Source organism: Erithacus rubecula (genome assembly GCF_903797595.1).
Source record: "Erithacus rubecula genome assembly, contig: SUPER_W_unloc_6, whole genome shotgun sequence".
Taxonomy (NCBI): Eukaryota; Metazoa; Chordata; class Aves; order Passeriformes; family Muscicapidae; genus Erithacus; species Erithacus rubecula.
In genome coordinates this window covers 292,529-314,931 of record NW_027636224.1, presented here as the reverse complement: position 1 = coordinate 314,931, position 22,403 = coordinate 292,529, and the positions used below count along the sequence as shown (strand labels likewise).

The 22,403-nt window shown below is 43.5% G+C and overlaps 1 protein-coding gene across 1 annotated transcript in view; it reads right to left on the bottom strand.

The window, feature by feature from the left end:
* Nucleotides 1–8,921: 8,921 nt before the first annotated feature.
* Nucleotides 8,922–22,403, bottom strand: part of LOC306814107 (ras GTPase-activating protein 1-like) — a 197,792-nt gene continuing 184,310 nt past the window's right edge. Inside the window, exons 22-25 of the mRNA XM_079329830.1 lie at nt 20,337–20,425; nt 17,446–17,523; nt 16,005–16,139; nt 8,922–10,213 (exon numbers count right to left, since the gene is read on the bottom strand). Of these exons, the coding sequence (XP_079185956.1) occupies nt 10,130–10,213; nt 16,005–16,139; nt 17,446–17,523; nt 20,337–20,425 (386 nt within the window). The 3' untranslated portion in view covers nt 8,922–10,129. The remainder of the gene's footprint in view (nt 10,214–16,004; nt 16,140–17,445; nt 17,524–20,336; nt 20,426–22,403) is intronic.

Genomic DNA, 22,403 nt, shown 5'->3' with positions numbered 1-22,403 from the left:
CTATCAGATGTCTCTGTTCATATTTAGGTCCCGAGACAGAGAGCTCAATTTCCCGAGTCAAGGAAAGTCTTCTTCTCAAGCATCCAAACCACCCCAAGTATATTTCACAGTTTAAAGGAATTTTAGTGAAGTCGCAATCCCCTCATAGGCCCACAAAAAAAAAAAAAAAAGGTTTTCAGCTACTTATCAGTTGCATCTTTTCAATCTCTTCCCATCAGGAACTTTATCTTCATTCCGCCGACCTCTGTGAACTCCATGCTTTATTCCTTCTCATAAAGGGGGTTCAGGAGATCGAGAATCTTATCCAGGCATAAAGAAGTTAAAATTGTATCCAGATCGTTAAGAGGAAAGCATGCGGCCGGTGCCAGGAGGCGCCATGCAGCCCCGCCGAGCCAAGCCGGGAACGGGCTAAGGGCTCCCCACAGAGCCGGGGCCAGGCCGGGATGCCGGGCCGGGCCGGGGCCCCGGCCGGGGACCCCCACTGCTCCAGAGGGCGGAAGCTGAAAGACCCACCAGAGCTTCAGTCACTGTGATTTGTGAAAGCGAAATAACTTTTCATTGGTTTCCCCAGTTGTCCATCACCAAATCAGCTCTCTGATTGGTGCCAGCAGCTCACAGGAGAAGCCCCGGGAGACGGGACAGCCCCCTCCATTCCTGGGCCACGTGGAGCTTCCCCTGAGGGGAAGCCACCCCTCCCCCCAAGCATGTGAAAACAACACACCTGGTCTGGGTAGTTTTCCACTTTTAAGTCCTTTACTTGTTTTTTCAGTTTCTGGATGTTTGTGTGGATGGATTTTGAGTGCGAGGAGACATCGAAGCAACACATTCTGTCTAAGTCCTGGCAGCCATGTCCGTGCGCAAGCAGTAGGAAATCTATTGCTGCTCAATTTTGTAGGGATGCATGTCTGGTAGTATCCTCATCCCTTTTCATCCCCCTCTTGTATTTAGTAGGAACTCTGGGAAAAGGGATTGGTAATTGTGTAGTAAAGGTACGGAAAAGTTTGGCTGCGGGAGGAAGACCATGGAGGGGAAAGGGAGGTAGGAATTTGAGGGAACATAAAGGGGTAATAGGATCTGGGAAAATCCCAAAAGGAGTTTGACTTATTTAGTGGATGTAAAAAGGGGAAAGTGGGAGGGAGGCAGGGAGGCAATAGGGATTGGGGGAAGACACTCGAAGGAGTGTGACTTGTTATAAATGAACGCAATGGGCCATAAAGGATTGAATCAAAATTAAAAAAATTTATTAGTTACAGAAGGCAAAAGCACAATCCGCAGCGCCGGGCGACAGAGGAGCTCCTGCTCCGAAACTGCCGCAGCCCCCCCCTCTCTGTTCACTCCTTTTAAGTTGTTCAGTTTCCGGGGTTCCATGCCCCTCCTCTAGCAGTTCTACGCATTGCTCCTCGGGTTTCATGCCCCTCCTCTAGTGGTTCTGCACACGCTCCTCCAGTTGCTAGGGGGTCTTCTGCCTTCTGGTGGTCGAGGGATGAAGGTGAGTAGTCTTCCTCATCCTTGTTTTACTGACCCTTACTAGCACTTAAAGCGATATGTGATTAACGCAAGCAAAGTGAAAATAACTAACAGCATCTTGGCAAGCAAAGCAAAACAATTAGAGACATCTTGTCTCACTCTCAAGGTCTTTCAGACAAGCAAAGCAAAATAATTAACAGCATCCTTGCAAGTAAAGCAAAACAGCAAAATGATATCCCAGCCTCCAAGTCCTTGCAATATCCTCTCAAGGTCTATCAGGCGAACAAAAGGTTTTTTACTCATCACATGACTTATCCATTTGAGAGGCCCTGCAAATACAGGGACTTTTGGTTGCAGGAAGCCTGGTCGGTGTTTTGTGTTGTCCTTGCTTTTGGGCTGTTGATGAGGCTTGATGGCTGTTGGCTTTTGGCTCCATCTCTTTAGTAGTTGTGTGGGGGACCTATAGGATGAGGGTACTACTTGCGGTTTGGTGCATGTTTGCTGCGTTGCACTGGAACTCCACCAGGTGCTGTGATGTTGGCTGCTTAGGAGCCTTTTTTTTTCCCTGTACTATATCAAACTCCACAGTCTCCCCATCTCCTATGCTGCGGAGATATTTCCTGGGGTTATTCTTCTTTATATCGGTCTGGTGGACAAACACATCTTCCTTGGTATCCTTCCGGGTGATGAAATCATATCTATTTTTCATGTTAAACCATTTCACTGTTCCTAAAATTTTTGTGGTAATGATCTTTTTACTTTTGCCAGTGAGTTTGTGTCCATGACTGTGTTGGCAGTGTTGGATGTGTTGGTGATGGTAAGATTGTCGCCAGCTGTGGTGCTGCTGCTGCTGTCACAGGCAGGAGGCAGAAGGCAAAATGGCTTTTTATTTGCTGTCTGAGCATGGGGCTTCACTGCACTCCACTAGTTTTCCAAGCACTGCTGGTATCTCTGCTGTCTCTGGGGCCTTTGGCAGCTGGTGTGAGGGTCCTGAGTAGGTGATTTTTCTGGACAGTCCTTTATAAATTGTCCAAATTCCCCACAGTTGAAACAGCAGACATTGTCTTTGGAGACCACCACTGCAAATGCACCAGAGATTCCTTCTGCAATGCCCTTAGCAACTGCTTGGGCAACTGTTTTCAGTGGATGAATAGTGTGTGCAACTTTGCAGTATCTGTTCTATGGTGGGTTCTGTGTCCAGAGGTAAAGCCCTTAGGATAGTCTTACATTGTTTATTACCCTTTGCCATAGCAAGTTTACCCAAAAGTTCCTTTCATCCCCCTGGACTCTGTTCAGGGCACCCTTTAATCTGTCCACAAATTTAATAAAACTCTCATCTACCCCTTGTTTAATATTAGCAAAATGCTGTGTAGGAACAGAGTCATCAGGGGTAAGAAGCAGTGATGTTTTTGCTGCAATAGCTAGGTCATGTAATGCAGCTTCAGGTAAAATATTGGCCTGGTCTGAGGGTTTTTGAAGCTCACCTTCTCCAGCTAATTGCTCAATGATCAAATTTGGCCAATAAGCATCTTTAGAATAGGTGTCCAATAATGTTTTTAAATGTCTTTTCCAATGCCTTTCCCATAGCATATATTCAGCAGGGGTAAGGAGGCAATTGGCAATATTTTTAATATCATGTGGGGCTAGAATGTGCACAGAGAAGGTGGTTTCTAATAAGTTTCTAAAGAAATGTGAACTTTGCCCGTGTTCTTTAGCTACTTTTGAAAGTCCTTTGAGTTCTCTGTATGGAATAGGTTCCCATGCCTTTATATTTGTGGGTCACCCCCGTCTAACTTTCACAAAAACTACTGGGAAGGCTGGTATCTTTTGAGTCAATTCCCAATCCTCTCCCCATATGGCCTCCCTCCGTGTTTCAGCCCAGTGGTCCTCAAACTCGAATTCAGATTCTGAGGTGTTGCCACTGTTGTCCTCAGAAGAGGATCTAGGGCGCACGGCCACTGCTCAGTGCCTCCTGGAGCGCACTGAGGATGCCTGGAGCAGAAGGGCCGGGGACCAGGGGCGCTGTGGCGGGGCCTGGGGCGCATCCCGGCCGCGGGAAGGCGTCAGGGAAGGGGCATCCTCAGCGCTGCTGGCCGCATGGCAAGCGCAGGTCTCGGGAGTGGGGGCTACCAGGGTGCCGCTGCTGCTTGGGTCGGGGCCGCTGCTCGGCTGCCTGGCGGCTGCGAGAGGCGGCGGACCCGGTGAGAGCGGGCAGTGCAGAAGGGGCAGGGGCGAGGGGGGCGGGGAAGGAGGGAGCAGGGTTTGAGGCAGCGGGCACGACGACAGGTGGTTCGGGCAGCAGTGCTGTCCCACCCCACGACCAGTGTTGTGCGGCAGCGAGAGCCACGGAGGAGGGGTCTGACAAGCGCTCACGGCTGCGGCGAGTGTCCAGTCACTCACGCATGCTGCAGCGGGGCTGCCATGGGTGCCAAGGTCTGCGAAGGGCGGTGAAACCCCAGCGGAAAGGGAGGGAACCGACGTAGATACACCATAAAGTGACTCGGGGGGTGGGAGGGTGCCGAGCGCAGGAGCGGGAGCAAGGCTGGGGGGAACAATCTCTGTGCTCCCTGTCCCGAAAGGGAGGGATAGGGGCAGAGGGGGAGCGGGGACGGGTGCTGTTTTCCCCATTCTGGGGTGAGGGAGTGGGGCAGCCGGGACCGGAGTGAGGGGTTAGGGTAGGGGCGGAGCGGTTCCCGCGCTCCACGCGGCCGCTGGGAGAGGGGTGGGAACGGGTCTCTGGGAGCCTGACTGCGGGGGAGGAGACGGGGGCAGACAAGACATCGGCAGGCCCCGGCGGGAGAGGAGGGGTAGAGAGAGGGTGGGGAAACTTGAGGAAGCAAAACCGGTTCTACTGCTTTTTGCATTGAGGCCAGGTTAGCTTCATTAATATTAGAATAAGAGGGTGGTTCCTCGGCCATTGGAGGTAGGGGAATGAACAGAGGGAAGATTTTAACTGGTGATTGGAGACTGAGTTAGTTTTTTCTACCAATTTAGCAATAATATGAAAGAGAGGGGAAAAATGAGTGACATAAAAAATCTCCATTATATCTTGGAAAGAATAAAGTTCGGTGCCAACATGGTCCCAGAAAGAGTTGAGACAGAGTCCCCGTTTCAGTCAGGAAAATGCTTATAGATCCAGTTAATAAACGATTCAAGATTACTTTTAAAAAGATTTCCCTTAGAAAATTTTAGGTTACTAGAAGAAAGGGTAGTTAAAACTCGGGAATATAGGTCTCTCTCAGTTTGGGTTCGGCGGGCTTTTCCTAGCCATAGTCTGATGTTGGTGTCCCTTTCCCAACCCAGCAGAAAAAAAGAGGAAAAAAAGCAAGAAAAGACCCAAAACTAGAAGCGCGCAGAAAAGGCTGAGAGTAACTTACACAATCTCAGTCGATCAGGCCAAAGGGAAAGCTGCTGGGCTAGGGGTCAGCCTGCGATCCCATCTTCAAGGTTTCTTCTGCCAGGTGGTAAGCTAGGGTCTCAGAGTGCCTCATCGGAAAGCCTCTGCTATAATGCAGGGCTGTGACGATCGGATGACGGTGAAGTCCTGAAGCTGTGCGGGATGACGCTCTCTCCAGGGACGATCTAGCTGAGGGGGTCCAAGACTGCAGTTCGGTGCGCCAATTTGTTGGCCGCTAGGAGGGTCCGTGGAGATCCGATGCTCCGACCCGGAAAGCCTCCAACCTTTCCAGAGAGAGGGTCCCACAAAGGACTGCCTTCTAAGGGGGTCTTCTGGCAGGTCTCCTAGCCGCCGGATAAACCTCAGCACGCGGTGGCCTGTGGCTACAAGTGATCAGCTCTGATCAGTGATTTCTGCTCAGCAATTTCAGCTCTGCTTGAGAGGCTATCCCAGGCAGACTCAGGGACAGAGACAGAAGCGTCGTATGGGGATTCCAGAGATTCCTGTATTATCCAGCAGCTCTGTGAAGGGAGCCAGGGACGACAGCTCCCTGGAGAACTGGGGGAGAAACTGGGGTTTTTATGGGGGAAAGCAAGGGTGGTACCAAGGGGGAAAGATCAATGGGTTACAAAGGATTAACATGGGTACTAGAGCATGGTGGAATCACTGAAGCCTATGGGGATAGCTTACCATGATAAGATGTGCCAACCTAAGGACCATCCATCCAGGAATGCTGATATAAGCTAATCACAGCCCATTCAAGGGACATCTTCCAGGGTAAGGCTGCAGGCAGCACAGTGGTTGAAGTAACTACACTTGAGGCCATTTTTTCCCACTTCTTGCAAGAAGCTTGAAGTGCTGTTTTATGCTCTGTACTTTCTGATAAGATATAATAAACATCCAAGCCCGAACACGAGAAAAACTGCTTCAATTGTGTTTTTGTTAATCCTGGCTCTGAGGGCAAACAGACCAGACTGATGTCAAAACACTAATTAAGAATTAAGTGGGACAAAGCCCCTGTGCCCCTGGCATACAATGCTAATAACAACATCATATGAAAGAGGGTGATTACATGCAAAAAATGCTCAGAGTCTGACCCAATGTGACATAACTGCAACCAGAGCCACCTCACTGCTCCATTCACCACTTGCTCTGCTGGAAAAAGGAACAAAATTGTGACAATTCCCACACGTGGCACCTTTTTCTTCCACCCAAAGCCATGCTGCCCCCTTCCCATAAGTGAGTCCCTTACTTCCACAACCGCCCCAATGATGATGCGAATGGTATAGAATAACAAACAAGACACAGCCACGCAGCTCTAGGCTCTGCACCCTCTTGCCTACTGCCTTCCACTGGGGAGCAGGCTGGGGAGTGAGTAAGAAGTCTGGAGGGGACACTGAAAGAAATAAAGAAAACCACTAGCTTAGTGTAACTTACTTAGCACTAGTAACTAGATGGGCTGAAGCCTCAGGCTGCAAGCTGTGAACTTACACCAAGATACACTGAACTTTTACCTAAGTGAAAGGAGGCCCCAGAGCCAGTTTAGGCCAGAAGGTAAAGAAGTGAGGAAGGCGACTAGCCCTGTCAGCATAAGATGCAACCTTAGAGGTAAGAGAAGAAATGGGTTCACCTAGAGACAATGAAGAGACCTAATGAAGAACAAGACTACCCCATACCATAATATTAGTATTTGACCGAACTGTCACATGAGGGGTGGGGAACTTGGATTGTAAGGGTATAATTGCCCGGGGATTTTTTTGTTCAAGGTCCCTCTCCTGAGGCACCCAGCTCAAGCTGTATCTTACCACTGTACCAAATAATCTAATTTGCTAGATTCTGCCTGGGACGATGCTTGGGGAAACCTAGGGTAAAAGCAAAAGGGAAAATGTCTGTGTGAGTGTGTGTGTCTGGAGTCAACACAGCGTACCCATTGGTTCAGTGGAGCCATCCATCATGAATGGACTGCAAAGTCCTAGTGGTTGAAGTCTCAGGTGGTATGAATGCAACTCCTCGACTGAGTGTGAGATGAGGCCAATTTCCCTAACAGACACAGATAGGACAGCTGACCTGAACTGGCCTAAGGGGTATTCTATTCCTTTCCATTCCATTCCATATAATGTCATGCTCAGCAATAGAATTCAAGGGAAGGGATGAAAGTTTCTTTATCTGGGGGGGAGAGAGAGGTAGCTGTTGTTCAGAGACTGGCTGAACATCAGTCTGCTTCTGCACCACTTGTTCTGGTTTTTTTTTCTTCATCTTTCTCAAACCCTGAGTTCTCTTGCTTTTGCTCTTCCTATTTTCTCTGGTCCTGCCTTTTTTTCAGGTGGGGGGGGGGAGTGGGGTGGCATTTGAGCAAGTAGCTGTGTGGTGCCTAAGCTGCTGGTGAGGGGTAAACTCCAACATTATTTTCACACACAGTTTTAAGAAATATGTAATGGTGTCAATTTTAAAAATATATATACTGTATTGGTTTTGCAAAGCCTGGTTTTTGGTAGCAGGGGTGTTGGGGGTTGAGTGTTTTTCTGTTACTGTGTCAATTAAAAGAATTTTTCCCATTATCATGCCAATGGAGCTGGCCGGGTTACACCCAGGGTCTCTGATGGGTCCGGACGGAGGGGGTGGGTGGGGACGGCCCCGGAGGGGCCTCTGAGGCTTCCAGGAAGGCACTCGCGTTTCCGGCGAGCTGGGAGCAGGACGCGTGGGATCGTTCAGCCACGCGGCCGAGCACAGGAGAGCCAGACCCGCTGCGATCACCTGCCCTGCATCTGCCCCGTTCCAGCCTCCTGCCTCTGCGGACACAGCTGATCACCCAGACACACACGGTGAGCGAGGAGCCGCCGCTGCAGCCCGTTCCCGCCCGGGACCGGTGTGGCCGCTGCTGCCCCTCCCCCCTCCTTCCTGCCTCCGTTTCCCGCCTGCCTTTTTGGCAGATCCGGGCTCTGGACTAAGCACAGAAACAGCGTGCTTGCATCTAAAGGGACTGACACCGAGTTACCTATTTCGTTCTGTTAGCAATTTTAACTGTTATTGTTTTCTGTTTGTATAGTTAGATATATTAGTAAAAGAGCTGTTATTCCCACCCCCCTTATCTCTGCCTCAGAGTCCTTGATTCAAACAATCATAATACTTGGGGGAGGGGAGTGGAACCAAAGTCTCTATTCCAGAGGGAAACTTCTGCCCTTACTGGCAGACACTTGTCCTTTCAAACCAGGACAAGGGGGGACACAGAGAGATGACTGAGAAGGTGCTGGAAGCTTCTACCATGTCCAGCAGAGCCAATCCCTGATGGCTCTGAAGATGGACATGCTGCTGGCCAAATCTGGGACAATTAGAGAGGTTGGTAATGCCTCTGGGATGACATATTTAAGTAGAAAATCAAAACAAAGTCACACAGTTTTTCTTCTAGTCAAAGAAGAGGAGGAGGCAAGAACAAGTGAGGGAAAACAACATGGAGATACCAAGATCAGTGAAGGAGGGGGAGGAGGTGCTCCAGGCACCAGAGCCAAGATTCCTCTACAGGCTGTGGTGAAGATCATGGTGAAGCAACTGTGCCCCTGCAGCCCATGGAGATCCATAGGGGATGCAGAGATCCACCTGCAGCCCGTGGGGGAGGTGCCCATGCCAGAGTAGGTAGATGCCTGGAGGAGGCTGTGATCCACTGGGAGATCCAGTGGAGAGGCAGGGCCCTTGCTTCCAGGCTGGAGCAGCCTGTCCTTGGAGGACTGCACCCCATGGAAAGAGAGACCCACAGCACAGCAGTTTTGGGAGGACTGTGTGCCCATGGGGGTAATTCATATTGCAGCAGGTGCGGTAGGACTGCTGCTTGTGAGAGTGGACCCATGCTGGAGAAGTTAATGGAGAACTGTGACCCATGGGATGGACCCCACGGTCTTACAGGGGAACTACTCCTCTCCCAGAGAAGTGGAAGAAAATTTCAGTGATGAATTGACCAAAACACCCATGCCCTGTCTCCCTGGTGCTGTTGGCAGGAAGGAGGGAGGGGCTGGGGGAAAAAGGTGGTTTAAGGACTTATTTTACTTCTCATTATCCTCCTCCGATTTTGGTAGTCATAAATTCATTTTGTAACTTTAAGTTGAGCCTGTTTTGCCCTTGAAATTTTTTATCCCAGTCCTTATCTTAATCATGAACACTTTGTTAATTTTTTTTTCCCCTTCTCCACTGCCCAGCTGTAGCAGAGGATGGTGAGCAAACAACTCTTGTGGGTGCCTGGCCTTGGGCCAATGTCAAACCACAACATACACCTAAATGCAATTTTAGCTACAGTCAATTTTATCAATGCATTTTATATGCAGCAGATAAACAGCCAACCATATCTGTCATCCAAATTTCATTTTTACAGTGTTCTATTGCTTGAATACAAAATTATTTTCTATGGAGAGTCTATTGGCAGCTTGTATATTTTTAAAACTTATTTTTCAGGTTTAAAAAAAACATTCATGGTAGCCTTACATTACACACAAGCCCAAGCAATATATATGTTATAAAATGGTTTAATAGATGCATGCATGTCTGATACAGTGATAATAAATTTATCAAATTCTAATTGTTCACTTTTATAAACATTTTACAAAAGCATTGTGATTTACTTGGATGAATACACAGTCCTTGATGGAAGAATTCTTTAGACTGAATCTGTGGCACATTAAAGCTGACAAGATCCATTCTGCATATTCTTTGGCCATGATTCCAGCAAGAGAAAACAGTATGGTATAAAAAGTATGCAGGAAAGATTGTTCTTACCATAGCTGTCAAACTCAGGAAATTGTAAATACATGTTTAAGTGGTTGAAAAAGTCATAATAATTGTAACCACTCAGAAATTACAGTAAGAAATGTTATACAGTTACATGTAGCTGTCAAAACAATGCATATCTTTCCTTGACAGTTGGTAATTCTTTTCCAACAAGACAGAAAAACTTTGGCATTTGCAGGCATTGAAAATAATTTTCAAAGTTCATGACAGTCATAGCATTTTCTTTATAAAAGGTAAACTGTACACCAAGGCTCAGAGGCTGTAAAAATTGATTCCAAGTGGAAAAAAATGCAAATATCCTGCACAGATAGCTTAAAGAGCGGCTGGTTCAATAATTTGCTAACAGAATCTTTGTTTTCTTTTTTGCATAGTTCACACATCACTGGGAACATGACCGGGTGTGCTATTTTTGGCAAGAGCAAAAAATGTGATACCTGTGTAAGTTGCCATGTTAGACATGCTGGATCCATGCAGAATTCAGGTAGAAGGCTGCTACCTGATGTTATTAGACAGTGAATACTGATGTTGTTTTTGTTGAAGCAGTTCTGTAATAGCCAACAGCTTCTTAAGAACATGCTGTAGAAAAAAATACAAAAAAAACAAACAAAAAACCCCAGTACAACCCTACATTAGCAACTAGAAAAAAACAACACCCATCTTGCTCGAGAAGCATCTTCAACATTAACCTACCAGACTTAGAATTAAGTAGTTTAAAATATATTTAAATCCACATCCCCCACACCCTCTCCTCCCACCTCCAGTTTCAGTCACAAAGACATTAATTCAAAAGGAAACTGTAAAACAGCAATATGCAATTTATCTGCAGCCGTGGAAACCCATTAAGTCTTGCCAACTTAACCTGAGAGTTTGAAAATGAAACAGTTCTGTTAAAAACAATCTGTAAACAAAAAATCTGTTCTTGGGTATTTTCCCCATGTGAAAGTGCAGAACTGGGCCAAGAACATGAAAAAAAACTCTGGTGGGAAAAAAAAAGGTGATAATAAAATTCACTTCTGCACGAGCAGAAGCACCCTCTAACTTTCTAAAAACCTGGTCATTAAACTTGAACAACTACAACTGAATATACAAAACAGGCTGAAAATTTGCACTGTCAGGAGTTCAATAATTTTTTCATTATAGTACAACTGTGTTCAACTACAACAGGTTGATGATGAACATTTGGGCACTTATAGGTGAAAAAAAGAAAAAAGATTCAAGAGTTTTTTTATGGAAACCCATGAAGAGAAATTACTCATCTGAAGTAGAAATATAAATGCATTGAGAAAACAGTGTCACATTTATGACCATTAGGTGCTACAGATGCAGGCCTTGTGAAAGAAACTATATCCCTTATCTGTAAGCAATACATATTTATTACTGAAAACTTTTAATATCCTGGCTTGCCAGTCTAGCCATCGTCTTTGCTTTGTCAAGACTAGAAGTATCTACGAATTATGAACTTGAACATGATTTGTTTTTTCCTCTCATATGCCACTGAAGAGGCAAATTGTAGTAGTTAATAAACTAGATTAGTTTTTAATGGCTATAATGTAGCATTATCTCATTTTTAATTCTTTGAGCTTTCTTCTGCCAAAGCTAATTGAATACAAATATATTTTCACCATTCGCAAAATTGCCATAAGTGTTCCCAGTAATACCCTTATTAAAAAAAACATTACTGACAAAAAATACACTATTTGAGTAAAATCTACTGAGATTAAATATAGATTTATCATCTATTTGGGTTTAAATCAAGTCCTTGAAAAAGTCAGGATATAGGAAGCTCAGTCTTCAAACCATGACAATGATAAGAAATCTGATTACAAGAAGTTATTTTAAAGCATTTAAATTAAGAGCTATTTTTAAAACTACCTCTTCAACATTAGTCATTAAATAGTTTGAGCTGATACTGATTAAATTTAAGGAAGACCATCTCTAAACCAAAAGGCTTTCTATAGTACAACTGCCCCTGTCCCCAAATCATTAACATTAAAAAGGGAACAGTACTTAAATTATGTCCTGCACAGCACAGTATACTAGTCAAGCATACCAAAACATATTACTGTGCAATAAGTAGGTTTGGCAAGTTGAAGTTCATCATAATTAGTAGACCATAGGCAAGTATATTACTTTTTGACACAATGCATGAAGTCATGCATATTTTTTCCTCTTAAAAATAAGTTTTCATAAAAGCTGTATACAAGTTTAATATTTGGAACAGAACACTCATTTATAGCATTTTCTGGAGAAGTTTGCCATGACTGTTTACAAACATAATAAATTAGGAAGCAGAAATGAAGTAGTTCTAGAAAAGGAAAGTAAATTTAGCTGTTTAGTTCTCAATTAGATGAGCTAGATCCTAAAACTAGAGATGGCCAGGAGACAGAAATTTCTTGAGTTTAGGTTTCCTTCCTCTAAAAAGTAAAAACTTCACCTGGAAACTAAAGAAAAAAACCCCACAAAAAACCAAAACAACAAAAATCAAAAAACAAAAAATTAAAACCAAACCAATGAATGATCTCCTTTTGCTGGTGGCCAAGCTTGGGGAGGAAGTTGAAAGACTAAGGAGTATTAGGGAAAGTGAAAGGGAAATAGATTGGTGGAGTTCTGCCCTTCCACACTTGAAGGAGGCCCACCAGGAGTCAGAGGAATCCCATGCCTCCTACTGTCAGGCAGAAGGAGGAGACCTAGTAGATGAAGGGGAGTGGAAATGGGTTCCTACTTGGAGAGGTAATAAAAATTCCTTCCAACCCCCATCACCCACCCAGGTGCCACTTAGGAATAGGTATGAGGCCCTCTATCTAGAGGGTCAGCTAGATGACATAGAAGAAAATGATCTTCCCAGTGAGCCTCCCAATTACACTTCATCTGTCAGATGGATCACCACCTCTAACATTAAAAAGAAGGGTAGTCATAGTGGGTGACGCTCTTCTGAGGGGAACAGAGGGCCCTATATGTTGACTAGACCCAAAGCGATTAAAAGGGAATTTAGGGCACTGGGTCAAGTAGTTGATAGGGCAGGAGCACAGATAGTGTTCTGCTCAGTCCCTTTGATCATGGGACAACTTTTACGGCACCTTGCCTGCTTGAACCGGATGGGATACATCTCTTTGTTAAGGGCAGAAGGATTTTAGCTCATGAACTGGTGGAACTCATTGAGAGGGCTCTAAACTAAGTTTGAAGGGGGAAGGAGATGCAGCTGGCCTGTTTGGAAGCAGACCCAAGGGTTGTAAGCCTGAGTTAGAGGTGAAATCAGTAGCCCAGCTGAAGTGCATATATACTAATGCATGCAGCATGGGTAACAAACCAATAACAGCTGGAAGCCATGGTGCGGCAGCAAAGCTGTGATGTAGTTGCCATCACGGAAATGTGGTGGGACGACTCACACAGCTGGAGCACTGCACTGGATGGCTACAAGCTCTTCAGAAAAGACAGGAGAGGGAGAAGAGGTGGAGGGGTAGCCCTTTATATTAGGGAGGCATTTGATGCCATAGGTATTGAAACTCATGATAATGAAGTTGGATGCCTATGGGTAAGAATTCAGGGGAGGGCCAACAAGGCTGACATCCTGCTGGGAGTCTGTTACCATCCACCCAACCAGGAAGAAGAGGTGGACAACTTATTCTATAAGCAACTGAACAATGTTTCAGGATCATCAGCCCTTGTTCTTGTAGGTGACTTTAACCTACCAGACATCTGCTGGGAACTTAATACAGCAGAAATGAGGCACTCCCAGAAGTTCTTAGAGTGTGTGAAGGACATCTTTTTGTCACAGCTGGTGAGCCCATCAGGGGAGGAACTATGTTAGACTTGTTGTTTGCAAATAGAGATGGGCTGGTGGGAGATGAGGTTGGAGGCATCTGGGGGTATAGGGATCATAAAATTATAGAGTTCTTGATATTTGGTTAAATGAGGAGGAACATCAATAAGACTTTTACATTGGACTTCCGGAGGGCAGACTTTGGCCGATTTAGGAGACTTATTCAGAGAGTTCCTTGGGAAGCAGCCCTTAAATACAAAGGAGTCCAGGAAAGGTGGGTGTGCTTCAAAACAGAGATCTTGAGGACACAGGAACAGACTGTCCCTGTGTGCCGAAAGATGAGTCGATGAGGCAAATGTCCAGGCTGAATGGACAAGGAGCTTTTGAATGAACTTCAGAATAAAAAGAGGATGTATCATCTTTGGAAGCAAGGTCAGATCTCAGGAAGTATTTAAGGGGATTGCTAGGGCATGTAGGAAAAAATTTAGGGAGGCCAGAGGTCAGTTTGAACTTAATTTGGCAAATTTTGTAAAAGATAATAAAAAATGTTTTTACAAATATATTAATGTCAAAAGGAAGGTCAGTTCTCTACTGGATGCGAGAGGGAACTTAGTAACTGCAGATGAGAAGGCAGAAGTGCTTAACACCTTCTTTGCCTCAGTGTTTAGTGGGAAGATGGCTTGTCCTCAGGAGAACTGTCCTCCTGGGTTGGTAGATGGTGTCAGGGAGCAGAATGGTCCCCCTGTTATCCAGGAGGAGGCAGTCAGAGAACTGCTGAGCCTCTTGGATGTTCAAAAATCTATGGGACCAGATAGGATCCACCCCAGGGTGAGAGGGAGCTGGTAGATGAGCTTGTGAAGCCGCTCTCCATCATTTACCAACAGTTCTGGCTCACTGATGAGGTTCCAGATGACTGGAAGATGGCCAATATCACTCCCATTTATAAAAAGGGTGGGAAGGAGGATCCTGGCAATTATAGGCCAGTTAGCCTGACCTCAGTACCTGGTAAGGTAATGGAACAGTTTATATTGAGTGCCATCATGCAGCACTTACAGGATGGCCAGCGTATCAGACCCAGCCAGCATGGGTTTAGGAAGGATAGTTTGTGTTCCACCAACCTGGTCTCCTTTTATGACCAGGTGACACACCTGGTGGATGCGGAAAAGGCTGTTGATGTTGTTTATTTGGACTTCAGCAAGGCCTTTGACACTGTCTCCCAAAGCATAGTCCTGGAAAAGCTGGAAGCCCACGACTTGGAAAGGAACACACTTTGCTAGGTTAAGAACTGGCTGGATGACCAGGCCCAGAGAGCGATGATGAACAGTGCTGCATCCAGCTGGCAGCCAGTCACTAGTGGTGTTCCTCAGGGGTCTATGCTGGGGCCAGTTCTGTTCAATATTTTTATTGATGACATGGATGAGGGTATTGAGCCTTTCATTAGTAAATTTGCAGATGACACTAAGCTGGGAGCATGTGTCAATCTGTTGGAAGGTAGGAGGGCTCTGCAGAGAGACCTGGAACGATTGGATGGTCGTAGTCCAATAAGATGAAGTTTAATAAGTCCAAGTGCTGAGTCCTGCATTTTGGCCACAATAACCCCCTGCAATGATATAGGCTTGGGACTGTGTGGCTGGATAGTGCCCAGGCAGAAAGGGACCTGGGGGTACTGGTCAACACCCAACTGAACATGAGCCAGCAGTGTGCCCTGGTGGCCAAGAAGACCAATGGCATCCTGGCCTGTATCAGGAATAGTGCGGCCAGCAGGAGCAGGGAGGTCATTCTTCCCCTGTCCTTGGCACTGGTGAGGCCACATCTTGAGTACTGTGTCCAGTTCTGGGCCCTTCAGCTTTGGAAGGATGTTGAGACGCTTAAGCATGTCTAGAGGAGGGCAACAAGGCTGGTGAGGGGCTTAGAACACAAATCCTATGAGGAATGACTGAGGGAGCTGGGGTTGTTTAGTCTGGAGAAAAGGAGACTCAGGGGCAACCTTATCATTCTCTACAACTTCCTGAAAGGTGGTTGTAGTCAGGTGGGGGTTGATCCCTTTCTCCAGGCAGCAACTGAGAAAATGAGAGGGCATAGTCTTAAGCTGCAACCAAAGGTTGGATATTAGGAAAAAGTTTTTTAAGGAAAGAGTGATCAGGTAGTGGAATTGTCTGCCCAGGGAGGTGGTGGACTCACCATCCCTGGATGTGTTTTAAAAAAGACTGGATGTGGCACTTAGTGCCATGGTTTTGTTGAAGTGTTAGGGCATGGGTTGGACTCAATGATCTTGAAGGTCTCTTCCAACCTAGTGATTCTGTGAAAAAAAACCCACTAAAACAAACAAAACAAACCCCCAAAAGAGAAAAATTAAAACAAAATACCAAAAAGACTACCAAAAAATCCCCAACCCACTGCTTTAAAACATCTTTGGATTTCTTGTATAAATACTTAGTTCATATTTTTGAGCTTCTTTACCTTTACAACTATCAACCTCCTGGTGTAATTTACATATTTATCACTCATACTGCTGGAGAGAAAAAATTACAAAGGAATCACAGTGTTAAACAATAACTCTAGATGTGCTATCTGTATGCATGATTTTTGTTAATCATCATAGTTTACCTGCATTACACCTCGCTCATTGCTAAGTGTCCGAAGTTCATCTGAATGAGCCACACACATCTCATGCAAGGCTGCCAGATAACGAGATAAGTCAGTTCTAGAGTAATCTGTAGTGTCTGGAAGCTCAGGAACGTTCTTTAACAAAAATTATGAAAACAGACTTAGAATGGTGAGTAGCCAGGCATAAAAGAAATTAAATTACAGTTCTGCACACCCGTCAACAGTTGTTTTGATACTGCAAGTACCACATTTTTCTTCACAACTAAGTCTTCTGTCCATGTTATCTAATACAAATTATTTATTTCCTCCTCTCCACAATCATCTATTTTATGAAGACAAATTATGATTACACATTTCACATAGAGAGACTACTGATTATACAGCAATTCCTATTCCTAATAGAAGGGTTTGATGCTGCTATGCTGTCTCCGAGCTGTATAGAAAGATACTGAGAAAAACAGATTCATATCTTTCCCCCAAATGAGGGAGATTCATCTATTAGATGTTTGTTGTTTTATTTGTTTTTTTGAAATTTAAATCAGGCAATAACAACAGCAAAAATAGACACCAAAAAATCCCCAAACTATCAAGTCAGTAAATCCACTAAAAAATAATGTAATCAAAACAGTAGATTAATCAGTTATTTTAAAACCCAACTATTTTCCAAGTCCTCATGCATAATCTATCATTTAAAGAAAAACAACAGTATATCATAATATGCAGAAGTTGCCATTTAACCATACAAAGGTGACATATGACAATCTATCTGAATGACACACTTCAAAACAGTAATTTTTATAGATTATCAAAATAGTCTGAGATGTTTTCTAGGTCACTTTTAATGGATTAATTCAGGAATAGTAAGATAGGTATATTTATTTCATCTTTTTTCCCACAAATTATTGGTTTAAACATAAACACATATACATACACAAACTCCTAACTCATTATAACTATCATACACAAAATAGTAATGGCTTCAAATTGAACTGCAGCTATTATTTTCTTTTAAACTACAATATCCAGAATTCATGCAGTAAGACATTTGGTTATGTATAACTAAAATAGAACACAATCTTTTTAAAAACTTCAATTTTTTCAAACTCAGGTCAAAATTGTATGACAAATTACACATAAGATTTTCTTTAGTTTAAAATATTTTTTTAGAAGTCTGGTATTTTTGTCTGAAAGCCTTAATCCTTGGGGAGAAGCTCAAATAGACCTCATGTCTACAACAGTACTTTCTAACAGGACATTTGATTGGTTTTAATTCTGTGCAACAGGCCAGTAATCTGCAGTTCCTAAACATGCACAAAAAAATATTTCAGTAAAAAGCATTCAAAATTGTGAGAAAGCTGATGCATATATGGAATAATATATAAAGAATTTTAACTCCTCGTGTTGCTATACAACTTGCAATTTTTCTTTTTAAACCACTTACCCCAAGTTCATCTAAAAACATGATCATGCGATGTTTGTTATTCTTGATGAATGGATTTACCCCTTCCATATATGGCTCCTGGTAATTTTTAAAAGTATTTATTAGAACAAATTGATACTGATTTAACAGCCATACCTGAAGTGAACATATTGTAATCAGAGACAAATTACACTGCAAAGCAAATGTGTCATCTTTTTAAAGTGAATTTATGATGACTGGTGTACAACCAGTCAAAAGATTACACTTTTTTCTGCTCCAGATGGATTGTGAAATTGTTTATATATGCATTGTGACATGAAATGTTACGTTTCTGAACTACTGAAAATGGAATTTTTTTCATTGCAGCTATAAAATGAAGAAAAAATTTTCAGAGGTAACAACATCAGCAGCATCAACATGAGAACATAATTGCCCTCCTTTTTGTTCTTTCATTAGTGCTAACATTCCAAGTTGTCAGACAAATAGCATTAAAATGGGAACCTGAAATTTCTTTCTTTCATTATGCTTAAGTCAACAGATTTTTATTGTTCAACCATGTTGTGACTTGGGAACCAGAACAGGCCAATTGTTACTGGCATTCTTTTAGTGATGCAATAGAAATTTTAGTAAAAGCTGAGGCTTTTTAAGGAAACTTGTAAAACTGATTTACAAAATTATGTCAAGCAGTATGAAAACAAGTACAAATAAAAGGGGTATTTCAAAACGCTGTACCAACAGAAAACACCAGTCTAAAGAATAAATAAAGAAAAAGTGTGTGTGTGTGTGTGTGTGTGTGTGTGTGTGTGTGTGTGTGTCAGAGGTTGGTAGTTGTTAATATGTTTCCAAATTAAAATACTCTATATCCAGGCTGGAAGTTTAGTCCTAATTGGTCTCAATTTGAAATTGAATTATTACATATAGTATATATAAGAACATGAATGTGGAATGTATTTCACTGTTCTGTACAGAGGCATATCATTACTGAAAGATATCTCCCCATTTTGACATGAAATAATCAATGGAAATGCAAAAGACTCCCATCATCTACTTCAGGCAAATGATTCATACGTCTTGAATAGATTCTTTCTAATCACAGATTTCTACTCTAGCATTTCTCAGTTGCCTTTTTGATATGGATATTCCTAAAGAAAATTTACTCATTTTACCATCACATGGATTTTTTCTTTGTGGAGGGATGGCTGCTTGCCTCTCCTCTCCCACTTTTCCAACTCCAACACTCATCTTTTTGACTAGGGGAAGCCAGAAGCCATGGTGGTTTTGGATTTTAGCAAAGCTTTTGATACTGTCTCTCACAGTATCTTTCTGGATAAAATGTCCAGCACACAGCTAGAAAAGTCCATAATACATTAGGTGAGTGATTGGCTAATGGGCCAGGCTCAAAGGACCATAGTAAATACGGTTATAGTAAAATCAGGCTGGCAGCCAATCATCAGTGAGGTTCCCCAGGGCTCAGTTTTAGGGCCAGTGGTCTTTAATGTTTTTATAAATGATCTGGACACAGGAATCGAGTGTACATTAAGTTTGCTGATGATAAAGTAGGAGGAGCTGTGGACTCCATCAAGGGTAGAGAGGCCTTACAGAGTGATCTGGATAGACTAGAGAGCTGGGCAATTACCAACCATATGAAATTTAACAAGGGCAGGTGCTGGATTCTGCACCTGGGATGGGTTAATCTTGGCTATGCATATAAATTGGGAGACAAAAGGCTAGAGAGCAGTCACACAGAAAGGGACCTGGGGTCCTGGTTGATGACAAGTTGAATATGAGTCAGCAGTGCCCTGGCAGCCAGGAGGACCAACCATGTCCTGGGGTGCATCAAGCAGAGCATTGCCAGCTGGTCAAGGAAGATGATTATCCTGCTCTGCTCTGAACTGGTATGGTCCCACCTCAAGTACTATGTGTAGTTTTGGGTGCCTCAGTATAAAAAGGACATCAAACTATTAGAGTATGTCCAGAGGAGGGTAACCAAGACATTGAAAGTCCTTGAGGGCAAGAGTGGCTGAGGTCACTTGGTTTGTTCAGCTTAGAAAAGGCTGAGGGGTGAGCTCATCATAGTCTACAACTTCCTCAAGGGGGGCAGTGAGATGCTGATCTCTTCTCTCTGGTGACAAGCAATAGGACATGAGAAAATGGAATGAAGCTGCATCACAGGTAGTTCAGACTGGACATTAGAAAAAGATTCTTAACTGAGAGGGTGGTCAGTCACTGGAACAGCCTCCCCAAGGAAGCAGTCATGGCACCAAGCCTATCACCTCAAGGACAATATGGGTGATACCCTTAGTCATATGATTTACTTTTAGGTAGTCCTGCAGGGAGCATGGAGTTGGACTTGATGATCATTATGGATCCCTTCCAACTTGAGATATTCTATGATTCTATGAATACTAGAGTATGACTACTACCCCTTTTGACATTGACAGACAGAAAAAAAGAGTTTACATACTTCCACTGTTGTCTTTGAAATGAATGTCTGAGTTTATCTGATCTCATAGCATAAAAATATGGTTGCTACACTCTATAATGCCTACTAGCATAGCCATTAATTTATCAGTTATTTTAATATGTCACTGCTGTTGTTCATACTACCAGATTGAAAATCTTTATGGTAAGTACAAAATCATTATCATAAGTTTCTAGATGACTCATTCTGAAATTATTGACTCCTCTTTCCAAATTGGCCATATTTTATGATACTGCTCTAGGTTAAATCGATACCCTGTTGAGCTCCACCTAAAGAGGATAGAAAAAAAATTGCAGGAATAAAGCCTCCTTGCTGGTAAGACATCCAAGTCACACATAAGGATTTGCATAAGAATAATACGGACAAAATCTGTTTCTGTTAACATGAACACGATAATCTTCTAGACTGTTCTGTGTAAAATTATATTCACCTTAGCTCCAAATTCAACCAGATTTGCTAAATTCTGCACAGACTTGGCAACCAGCGTCAGCGTTCTTGCAGCAGTAGGGGAAGGAGAATCTGATAGGAATAGAAATTAGAAAGTTACTGACCATTTAATTTAAAACCTCCAGTAGTTACAAGAAAATTCTCTTCCACAATTTATCATAGAATTTAATGTTTGAAATGCTGTAAGAGAACTGCATGTGAAAAATTTCTCATGATCAAGTACACTTTTGGTGTTTTAGTAATTATGCCCACAGTAAACATCAATATGCATATCTGACTGTCTTAGTTTAAGACAATTTACAGGGTGGAGACTCCAAAGTGAGTTACCTCTCCTTAGTTTTAACCACTCCCCTTTGATCAATAAGGAGAGTCGAATACAAGAAGATATAAGTGAAAAAAAAACAGTTTACTAAAAATAAAACAGCAACAACTAACAGCAATAACCACTAGATACAAAGGTGCTGAGTTGCGTCCTTCCCCTGGGAACAGAGAAAACAAGGTAGCAGAGAAGCTCCCTCCTCCTAAGATGGCAGCCACTGTGGCAGGCCATTGGCCCAGGAGACAAAGACAAGATGGCAGAGAAACTCCCCTTCTCCCAAGATGGTGGCCACTGTAGCAGTCCACATGGCCCAAAGGACAAAGACAAGATGGCAGAGAAGCCCCTTATGGCGGACCACACTGCTGAGAGAGAGAACAAAGAAAAACAACACAGCAACCAGGCCTCTGCGGTTTCAGAACACTCCCCATTCCCCCCCCCCCCCCGCCAAAAACAACAACCGACAGAGAGCAGGGACAAAACAAAACCTGGAAAAAACTATTTTTGTCCAAAAGGCTCTGATGCTGCCAAAATACTGAAAGAAAATTCCCAGCATCTGCAAGTCTGATCCCTCCTCAGAATGGTGCAGCTGGAACTGTGGGCAGTAGCTTAAAAAACTTCTGGAGAGCAAGTCCAACCCCTCCTTGGCACAGGGTAGGCAGCAGCAGTGAAGGTATGGTGAAATTCTCCTAAGCCCAGGATGAGCATAAGAGCTCCTGCCTCCTGCTGCCTCACAGGAGTTGGCAAGTGGCAGACAAACAATCCAACAAGCAGCAAAGGTGTTGCAACATCTGCTCCAAAACAACTTAGGATTGTGAAATGCAGCTTCTCAGGTTGCCCCATTACAGCAAGGAAGTATGTTAGAAAATTTGCTCTAAAAGAAAAAGAGCCCCCTTAGTTTGTTGGAGTTTGTTTGGGTTTTTTCTTATTTTGCTTTGTTTTGTTTTTATTAACAGCTCTAACAACCCTATATAAAGTCCATAAACTTACCTTAGTGAAAGTCAAGAATATTATCTGGACTTCTAAACAGGACTAACATTTACAGACAAGCTTAAAAGGGATTACACAAATTTCTGGATAACAACTTAATTTACAGCGAAAGACACCGTGATCTCAATGCAGTCCCCAAATTAGAAAATAATATAATCTGAAGATTATAAAAATAATAAAGAAATTATAGCAAAGATGTGTGCTACTGTCTTTACAAACAATTCCATGGGTAAAAGTATGGTGTTAATGTCTTTGAAATGGGTATCAATGTCTCTAGCAACTTCAAGCCACAGGTTTGTTACAGAACTCAGACAGTTTGACTCCTGAAACAGAAAAGTGGGTCTGCACAAGCCTGAGTTTTTAAACTTTGGGGGAAAATGCCAGGTTCAAGGGGGAATATGTGATAGGCAGTTTGTGAAGGCTGTACTTTCCTAGTACCTTAGCCAATGGGGAAAGGAAGAGGGCAACATGTGGCCAGGAGTTTGGGATAAAAGGAGGCTCCGTCCTCCAAAACCTCCATACAGAAAACCTCATGGGCATGTGCCCCAGTGGACTCTCCTTTTCTTCGAATAAAGTTACAGGACTCCTTTGTCTCCTTTATGGACACTGGCTTTTCATAGTGTGATTTTCAGAAGATGTGAGCTCTTGTCAGAAATCCTTCCACCTTATGGGGCCGGCACATGGCAAGAGCAGCTGGAGGTGCACCTCATCCGCTTTTTAGGTGACCATCTCCCTTTGATGTTG